Raw genomic sequence first — 9,732 nt, 5'->3', positions numbered from 1 at the left:
CATAACATTCATTCATAACACCTGTGTTTACCTGACTAGTTCATGCCAAAATGGCTGCTGTGAAAAAGGTTAATCTAAAATCTAAGTGGCTCACGACACAAAAATGTTCAGAAACAGGCAGAACCTCATTTGGGAATCATTTTATTAACAGTCTTTAAAAATAAAAAGGAAGTGGTCATATATGAGGTACATTTAACAGTATCAGTGCTTGAAATAGTCAGTCATGCTGACACAGACAACTTAGCTTTTGTCAACATTTTGAAAACAGCTAAATTAGGATTAAAAAATAGACTAAAGCAGGGCCACACAGTGTGAAGGCACAAAACGGTGAGTGTGGGTTGGATTCTATATAAACTGGAACAAAGTTTTACATTAATTAAATTTTAAACGAGCATTCATCTCAGATCTCTAAGCCCATGTTGAGCTCCACTCAGACAGACTCATCTTGCAAATAATACATAAATAATTACAATAAAAAATTTGATTCACCTTATTACCAATTTCCCTCATAACAGAAAAAAAGAGGATTTAGTATTTTCACCAAAAACAAAATAACAGTGTTGTCAAGACAAACTTTGGTTTAGGTGATTTGTTGCTGTGCAAACATTTAAGGGAACAACCTCAAGTTTAGTACCAAAATCAGCTGAGCTAGTCCCCATCACAGCTTAGCCATGCATTTACACACCGATCAGGCTTCAGTGGTTGGACTGTTACCAGGGCATGCAGGGGTTCGGGCAGTCACGGATATACGACTCCAGTTTTCCCTCAGACACTTGCATCAGTGTTGTGTATGTGGTCAACTGTGAAAAACAGTGAGAGAAAGTTATTTACCCTTTTTAATTTTTTATTATTTTTCATTAATAAAAACAAACCTCACTAAAGACTCACCTTGTTGAGGACGGGTTTTGTTGAGAGCACATCATACAGCGTCTTCAGTGAGATGTTCTAAAGGTGAAAGGTCAAAGGTTTTTGATCGCTGATTAAACAGGAATGTAACGTGTCAGCTTTCGGACCTAAAAATCATGACTGAGCTTTATAGTGATACTTTGGATTATCTGATGTGGGGGTGTATGAGGTACTCGTCTATAGTCAGTGTACAGTCTACAGTTAATGATGGTCGACACGCCGGTTTGGAGAAGCAGGAGGAGGAGCAGTGTAGGAAGCTAAGCAATGTGCAAACCTGTTTAATATAGTGTATGCTATATTTAGAATATTTTCACCACTTTACCTTGCCATCAGACAGCCTTTTCTGGTGGGAAACTGCCGTTATATAAGCTAAATATCACTCTCACCAAACCAACCAGACTCTGGCAAATATCAGTATATTTACTTCACAGAACATTCGAGTTACTGGTCTACTAGTTAGTTAGTTTGAATTCACCAAAATCACGTAATAACAAAAACAAACTAACTGATTGAGGCAGCGTTAGACCAACAACTCCCTTGTTCTGTGAGGTAAAATTATAGGTTTTGCCAATGGAGTCTGGTGGCTTTGCAGAGAATGAGATTTGACTTGTATAACATTGGTTTACAGGTAAAAAAAACACAGTCTGAAAGCAAGGGTAAGTGATGAAAATATTTTTACTCCATCTACTGTATGTAATACACTGACTATGAATAAGTACCTCATACAACCCCACTTCAAATAATCCAAACTTCAACTACATCTGAAGAAATGCACAGAGACGGTGCCAAGTGTGTGTCTCCAGTACTCACTTTCTGTGTGGTCTGGTTCATACACTTCATGGCAGGAGTTCGGCGATCGTCCAGGAACAAAGGCTCCTTCCAATGATCGTAGTTTGTCTCCAGGACATACCAGCGGCCCAGCTTCAAGTCAATCCTAAAGTACAGTTAATTTAATAAAAAACGTCATCATGTGACATGCAGCAGCACCGAGGAGCTGATTTCAGTTAAAAATCAGGTGACACGAAACCAAAGCTGTCATCAGTTCCTAGTTGAGCAAGTGGTGTTTCACAAGAAAAGTTGCACCATTGTGACTTCTGAGCCACTGACAAAAGGTCACAGTCAGGCACAAGCTGAGGTAAATCAAATTTTGTAAGTATGAAGTGTATATTAATCCAGACATACACTGTTTAGATTAAAAGAACAGAATGAGCTGCAGTACTTACTCCAAGATGTCCAGACTAAGCAGTCTGGACCTGGTGATGATGCAGCCCTGGCCGGTCTGGTTTCCTCCCAGGATGAAGTAGGCCGGAGCCAGCAGTTTGGTCTGAGCCAGGCGAGTCTTGGCCTCCTCGTAGCTGGTGAGAACGGGACAAGACTCATTGTTGGGGACAGAGACGTCGTCACTTAACACGGAGAGGCAGCACTCAGTTTTAATGCGCCACAAATCTGGAAAGAACTCAAAGCTTCAACTCTCAGTTCTTTAAATCATACAGTAACTCTGTGCTACTGCCTTTCATTAAATTAAACCCAGGACTATTCATTCACCTCTGCTCTGCAATGCATTCTAATTTTTATCCTCCCAATTAATTTAATTTAGTTAATTCAATTTTTATCCTCCATTATTTATTACTCATTTAATCCTATTTGTCTTTTTGTATCACCTTGTTTTTCTTTTATATCTTTTATCAATTCTGTTTTATGTTGAGTGTTTGAGTTGCCTTGTTGTTAATTGTACTGTCCAAATAAACCTGCCATGAAATTGACTGATTATTTTATTTACAGTGTTTTACTTTTTAGGATCCTGAAAGTACCCTGTGGAGCTTTCATTGTAATAAAAGTGTTTTTTTTCCCCCACATTTATTTGCCAGCAAATTGCATAATCTAAATCCTTAAGAACTAACAAACACGTTGAGCACATTTTCTACCCAATAAAAACATTTGCAAAACCTTTTCTTCTTCTTTGGACACTTGAATTCCCTACATCCGTTTATGGGATACTTCGTCTCCTCTTACAGTCGTATACTGCAACGTTTTACAGCCCATTTCTGCCATCAAATAAAGACACGCATTACTGTCCTGCTGTGCAACGCCAGTGGAAGAACATAAAATAAAGTACATTTACTCAAGTGCGATTTTGAAGAACTTGTACTTCACTTGTGTAATATGTTTACTTCTACTTCACTACATTTCAGAGAGAAATATTGTACCCCACTTCGATTATCTGTTTTTAGCTTTTTTTTCATTAGAAAAGATATGAAGTGCTTATAAAACATATTTTGTTATGAATCAAACTACTTAACAGTATACACAAAAACAGCTGAAATGCTTAATCCACTGATCGATTAGTTGATTGGCACATTTTACTGATCATACATACTTTTACTTTTTATACATTTTCAATGCAGGAATTTTACTTGTAGTGGAGTATATTTTTATAGTGTATCATTAGTACTGTTACTGAATTAAAGGATCTGATTACTTCCTTCATCACTGTGATTCTTCATATGCATGCAGCTAGAACATTAACTCCACAATGTCCCTTTAAATATCAAAAAGGAAAGTACCTGTTTGCATTTTCTAGGACCGAGCGAGTGAGAAAGCTCATCCACATCCCGTCTCTCTTCCCCAAGATCCACTCCAGGATTCCTGCATGTCAACAGACCAAGATGATCACAAGTAATCACAAAAATGATGCAAAAATAGCGCTGAGCAAAACAGTTATTCACTCACCGATGTATCCTCCATCGAGGCTGAAACGTTCGTTCATGGTCAGAGTGAAAACGTGCTGGAAAGAAAGAAGAAAAACCTTTCTTATACTCCGGACTGTGCGAGGAGTTTACACAACTCATCAGCTGTCAGAGATGTTTAATGATCTTTGAATCTTCAGTTATTTAAACTAACTGACTCACAGGCTTGATGCCGGTCAGCATGCCAACATATCCAGCAAAGTTTGTCGATTTGAAGACAGTCTGGTTGTTTCTCTTGAAGTCGAGGTTGACCACGAGAGGCTTCAGCTTCTCACTAATGATCCACGACTTGTTTTTCACATCCCAGCTGTGAAGAGGGACAAGTCCGTCTCATGAGATCTTATTTTACAGAATCAGAGTCAAGACTGTCAAGCTTACAAATTGGGATTTTGAGGGTGATTCTTACCCCATAAATAATCCAAAATCCAGATTTCTACCATGGATGAGGTTACCTGTAAGAGAGACAAACCAAAAAGCATTTCAGTATTGATGAAGCCTTATCTTAAGTTAGTTAATCAATCTGCTCCTGGACGATGACCCACCCTTATCATCTTCTGCAACAACTGATGTGCACACAGTGAACACCTCATAGAAGATGTTGAACAAGACGACTTCACCTGGATTTTGAAAAAAGCGCAGTGGTCAGTGAGGCATTTTTGAAAACCAGTTACTTAATAGGGAGTTAAAGGGTCGTGTAGTGCTATTTATCCATCTAGATTGTTTTGGTGAGAGTTGTCAAATTTTAGAGATATCAGGATTTGTGGAATTTGTGTGTTCATCACAGGGCTGACACATAGAGATGCTCACTTTCACACCTACAGGTAATTTAGAGCTACCAGTTAACATATTATGCTGCATGTCTTTGGACTGTAGGAGGAAGTTGAAGTACCCAGAGTATGCGGACATGAGGCGAACATGCAAACTCCATAAATTTAAAAGAAAACAGCAATGTCTCTTTCCAGAAATCATATTTGCATGCATCCAACTTATGGATGAGACAAATGTTCTTCAATTATACGGTACATCAGACTGGCACAGATGGGTACTCTGCCAAAACGCCAGGCCGCGTCCCCTTTTGGAGGATAGAAACCTGGAGATCCCACAGACAACAATTCAACTGAATGTGTTTTTGAATAACAACTTTGACAGGTTTGTATGAATTCATGTCTAGTTAAACAAACCTTTTGTTTTACAGATCTGTCTGATAATTATTCTGTGACCTTGCCTGAACCTGAGTGTCTGCCCCATTTTAATAAACGAAGGTTAATCAGGTCAGCCGTCGTGTCCCTTCAGTCTTTTACTTTCCAAGTGGATCAATGAGCCAAACACAGTGGTCACACACTTATAACACTGAATTAATATTGTTAGGCTTAATGATGCCTGTAAATAACAAAACCTGTCAACTGTTGATCTGAGCGAGGCTGAGATTCAGTCAGAGATGAAGCCTGATGCTGCTTTACAGGCTCACACTCAAACTAATGTTAGCTGTCCAACAGCAGGAACATTTACCGTTCTCTGGAGGCTCATAAATTATTACTGCTGTCTTTTTGGTACCTTTTCCTTCCCAGGTAGATGGGAACTGAAGATTGTTATGAATTCATAGGTTTACAACCTCCTGCACAGCAGATTTTTGCCATTTTTCCATCTCTCCCATTATAAAAAACCTGAGTTTTCCCCCAGAAGGAGGCGTGGCCTTGCCGACTCAGGCTGGATGACGTTTTGCTGGTCAGATGTATATTTGAGAGAAGGCAGACGTCTTTATGACTGATAAAGATGGGGAAAAAAATGATTCTTTGATGCAACATGACGGAGACGATTCTGCACAAATGTCAAAAATGGATTTTCTGAATGTTACATAATAACATGATGTTGACAGAATGCAAAATGCAGAACTCAGCTACAGCAGCATCTGGACAGTCTGCAGCGTCCACACACCAGAGTTGTCTTGTAATTCACCCTCACAAAAGGCAGTGGCTGCCTGTCTTTTAATTACCTTTGTGAGACAAACATTAAGTATATGAATATTTTCCACTCCATCAACTCTAATTCAACTCTGTGGCGAAGAAAATAACTGTGCTCAGTCTGTTTCATCTCAAAAACCTTGCTGCCTGCTCTGCATCTTGGACGGCGATGACTTTCCCCTGACCTAATGGTGCAGGAGAGAGGCAGTTAACTTTAAAATAAAAGGGCCGCAGACCATTTCTCTTAATTGCCAGTTATGTTTCATATTGTTTCAAATCACTTCCTATCAGTGGAAAAAAACACTGACATCAGTAAATGGTTTGTCACAGTATGATGGAGGAGGAGACTGAAAGTGGTGCCTCATTTTCTATTTATTCAATCAAGAATTGATTCTCAAAGTGGATACCAAAGAATCTGAATCTAATCAAGCTGTGAGATTCCCAAAGATTCCCAACCTTCTCCAAAGCAGCAAACTCTGCAACTCACACCAGAACTAACTAGATGGATAAATGTCACCACAGGAGAGAGGAAGAAATATGTATTTGTGATTTCTTACCAAGAGGAACCCCTGAAACAGCTGCAATTCCTTTGATTTCATCACCAAAAGGGTCTGGGAGTGTGTTCACCATCATAGGCTGCAGAACCCAATAAAACACACTGAAGTCATAAAACCTTTCACGACAATAAAAACACATCAGTTATTCTGAGGAAAACAGTCCGGAGAGATGAAATGACACTCACCAGTGTGATGTCGACCAGCTCTATCAGCTTCCCGCTGGGCACAAACGCATTAGCCAAATCTTTGATGGCCTGAATCATGTTGACCAGCTGAAAGGAAAGAGTCCATGAGCAATAAAAACTGATATTTTTTATGAGCCTAGTTTTTTTTTTTTTTTAAAGTACTTGACAGTGTTCTTACGTCTGTTTTTTTGTCAGTGATCACAGCCGCCCATCTCTTGCTTGGCGGTAAATCGAGGTCCACTGTGTACCAACTGACACCTCCTTTGAACCTGATTAGAGAGGAAAAACTGTGAAACTACTGAAACATTATGATGCAAATGAGAACATCCTATTCACAACATCACTGATAAGACATCTTTTTAAAAAAATGCTTGCTTTAAATTTCAGTAAGGCACATAATTCTCAGTAAATCCTAGTTTAATCTAGTGTGAAAACAAATAGACAATAAGTTTGTTAGTTACATTAATCTGCATTTTGATCATTTTAGCAAAGAAAACCTACCAAAGTTTCTGGCCTCAGTGTCTCAGATACACAAATTGGATGGTTTTCTTTGTTTTATAATGCACTGACTTTATATCAGTGTACAAACAAGCAATGTGAAAGTGTTATCTTATGCATTTTACAAAATTTTACAATGTTAAATTTAATAAATAAATCCAAAATAATCGAGAGGTTGATTAATAATTACAATGAGTGTTGCAGCCTGAGTTTGATGCTCTAAAAATGACCAATGACCAATGTGCTAAAAATAATATGCTGCATTCACATGCTGAAATGAGTTTTATGCAAAGGGAAAGAGAAAAACTGATGTAAAAACAAAAAAATATATAATTGGTGGTTTCAAATTAGACAAGTAAAATTACTACCATCATTGTTTTTAAAGGGAACATACACGTACCTCACTGATTTACCCAATTTACTACAGAATTTCCAAAAAAAAATAAAATAAATAAAGACATGCAGACTGGCAGGCAGGACAGATTATTAAAGACTGGTCAAAATTGGTGCTGCATCAAAGGCAGAGACCCTCTACTTTTATTCCCTATTATGGCTCAAACTCCAACACTGGATCCTGCTCTTAACCTATAAATTAATGACATCTTTTTTTGAAATTCTACCTGAGCGAACACCCACACCTTTCAAATTCCAAATAGCCAACTTTGAAATGCAGGCTTTCTGTTACACATCTGTTTTCTTTAATCCTAACAAGACTACAACAACAGTTATCAGTTTCCATTAATCTGCCAATTAAAAATGGAAAAGAACATAAAAATATTTTAAAATGTATCCGAAAATGCATGTTCTATACTAAGTCTTTCTTTAGCTTGCTTTTTGTGTTCGACTAAAACCCAAAACCCAAAGATATTCTGTTGGCACGTATAACATTGCATTTGTGATGTTTTCCAGCTAATTTCTTGCCAACTGTCGATGACACTGCAGATATATGCACATATTTTTTTTCCAACATATTATTATGCCTACTCATACCATGATGGCCCACTGGCAGATGCAGACATAAAGTCCAAAAAGTGTCATCTTATCAGAAACACTTATTTTGGGCCGATACAATATTTCACTGAAAGCTTTTATCGACTGATACAGATGATGTGCAAATATTATCGTGCATCGCTTATGCAAAACAAACACAAAGCAGCATACAGTCACATTTTACAAGCTGGAAACTGTGAATATTTAGCATTTTTGTGATAACCAACTCAGGCCTGAATCAGTAAATCATTATCAAGATTGTTAGCAATTGATTTGATTTTCTGTCGATCATCTACTCTAATGGATCAATCAATTGTTCCAGAAAGCCAAGACAACTACAACTTTATACTACAAATTTCCTCCAGAATCACAGACGACATTATGCAACTGCTCAAAACAGGGGAAAGCAGGAGTGACACTCCCTGTGGTGCGTAAACTAACATTAAAGTGTCCAACTGGGGAAGTGATTACTACTCAATTACTCATCATTCAATACATTTAGGCATCATCCAGTCAATGAATCATGTCTTAAATGTACATCTCTTCTCCTTCAGCAGGGATTTTGTGACATTTGATTTCTAAAATAAGCAGCAAATATGTAAAATGTCCCTTCCAGTTTTTCTTTCCAAACAAACCCAGCGTGTGTTACAGGCGACTTGTGAATTTGGATGTTAAGGTTTACGAGGAGCATGTGAAGGTAGCACAGTCCAGACATGAAACACAGGCGTTATAAAACATGTCAGTAACTTCCACAGCAAACTAACTACTCAGGGACTTCATGCTCGTCCTAACAGTTTGTTTTTGACGATTACAGACTAATGTCACTTACGTGGGACCATTTGGTGGATACATATCAACCCGACAGTCTTCTGTATACTGTGGATAAACACATGGATATGTAGTTAAAAACACAGCCGTGCTTTGTCAAAACAATGCGTTAAACACCACAATGTTTGCACAGAAATGTCGCTTACCGGCGGTATAAACTGTGCCAATGTACCGGAAAATAAAGCCACTAGAATGAGAAGAACACAGTGACCCATTTTGAGGGATTTCAGGCAAACTGCTGTTCTTCCTCGTCGTTTTTTAAAAAAAATGAAGTCTGCTGCGGAAGGAGCTACTGTTTATCCCGTGACAGTGACGTAACTTTCATGCACGAGGGGGAAACCGGAAGCTCCCAAAGGCACATAAGACTTCTTTGTACAAATAAACTACAAATAATTCACATCCGTATTCAACAAATGTGAAATATGGATGGTATGTTTTCTTTTGTTTGCCATAAAAGCGAGTACATTTGACAACATGAGTAACGAAGTGATGCAGAACACCCCTCGAAACAGAGGCCAGTGGTTGTTTCCACACGGAAGTAAAAATAAATAACATGACTACTCATATGGATGGTTGCGTTTCCTCCTATGACACCTGCATGTCTATTAAAAGTGTCTAAACATATTTGTAAACCACAGTTCTGCCTCACCGAGTAACTTTGCATTTGGTAAAGTAATCGGTGCGATAACATAGTCCTAAATTTACTGTAAGTTTGTAGACTAGCATGCCCACGTTTTTTTCTTTATTTATGATTTTAAAAAAACACACAACGCATGGTATAAACATGAACAAACAGACATGAAAAAGTAGATCAAACTAAAACAGTCTGCCAGCTCACAGAAAACATGAATATATGCATGTCAATCCCTATGATAGTAATGCATTTATGTGGTGTCGGAATAATGGGAAAAACGATTTCCCGAATGGGAAACTTCACGTGAATGCCCCTTCAAAATTTGTTATACAAGTTCTGGTATTGTATAACATTTTTGGTCACACGTCATTTGTAATATTAAGTTCGTTCGTTGCTGTCGACATAGAGTGACTTAGATTAATTAGC

At 38.1% G+C, this 9,732-nt stretch overlaps 1 protein-coding gene across 1 annotated transcript; it reads right to left on the bottom strand.

The window, feature by feature from the left end:
• Window positions 1-124: 124 nt before the first annotated feature.
• Window positions 125-8,972, bottom strand: asah1b (N-acylsphingosine amidohydrolase (acid ceramidase) 1b). Its single transcript, XM_084715056.1, has 14 exons — window positions 8,819-8,972; window positions 8,674-8,720; window positions 6,535-6,625; window positions 6,357-6,443; window positions 6,172-6,250; window positions 4,196-4,270; window positions 4,060-4,105; window positions 3,816-3,960; window positions 3,637-3,691; window positions 3,471-3,552; window positions 2,130-2,261; window positions 1,717-1,840; window positions 889-945; window positions 125-800 (listed from the first exon to the last, which is right to left on the bottom strand). The coding sequence occupies exons 1-14, from the start codon at window positions 8,885-8,887 to the stop codon at window positions 711-713; spliced, it is 1,179 nt and encodes a 392-aa protein (XP_084571182.1). The 5' UTR covers window positions 8,888-8,972; the 3' UTR covers window positions 125-710.
• Window positions 8,973-9,732: the final 760 nt, after the last annotated feature.

Source organism: Lutjanus erythropterus, chromosome 3 (assembly GCF_056507025.1).
Source record: "Lutjanus erythropterus isolate fLutEry1 chromosome 3, fLutEry1.hap2, whole genome shotgun sequence".
NCBI lineage: Eukaryota > Metazoa > Chordata > Actinopteri > Lutjaniformes > Lutjanidae > Lutjanus > Lutjanus erythropterus.
This window is presented reverse-complemented; position numbering and strand designations above follow the sequence as displayed.

Coding starts and splice junctions, on each gene's coding strand:
- asah1b (XM_084715056.1), bottom strand. CDS start 8,887: ATGGGTCACTGTGTTCTTCTCATTCTAGTGGCTTTATTTTCCGGTACA. Junction 6,251..6,356: donor AGCTGGTCGACATCACACTG/GTGAGTGTCATT, acceptor TGGGTTCTGCAG/CCTATGATGGTGAACACACT. Junction 3,961..4,059: donor GATTTTGGATTATTTATGGG/GTAAGAATCACC, acceptor CCCTCTTCACAG/CTGGGATGTGAAAAACAAGT.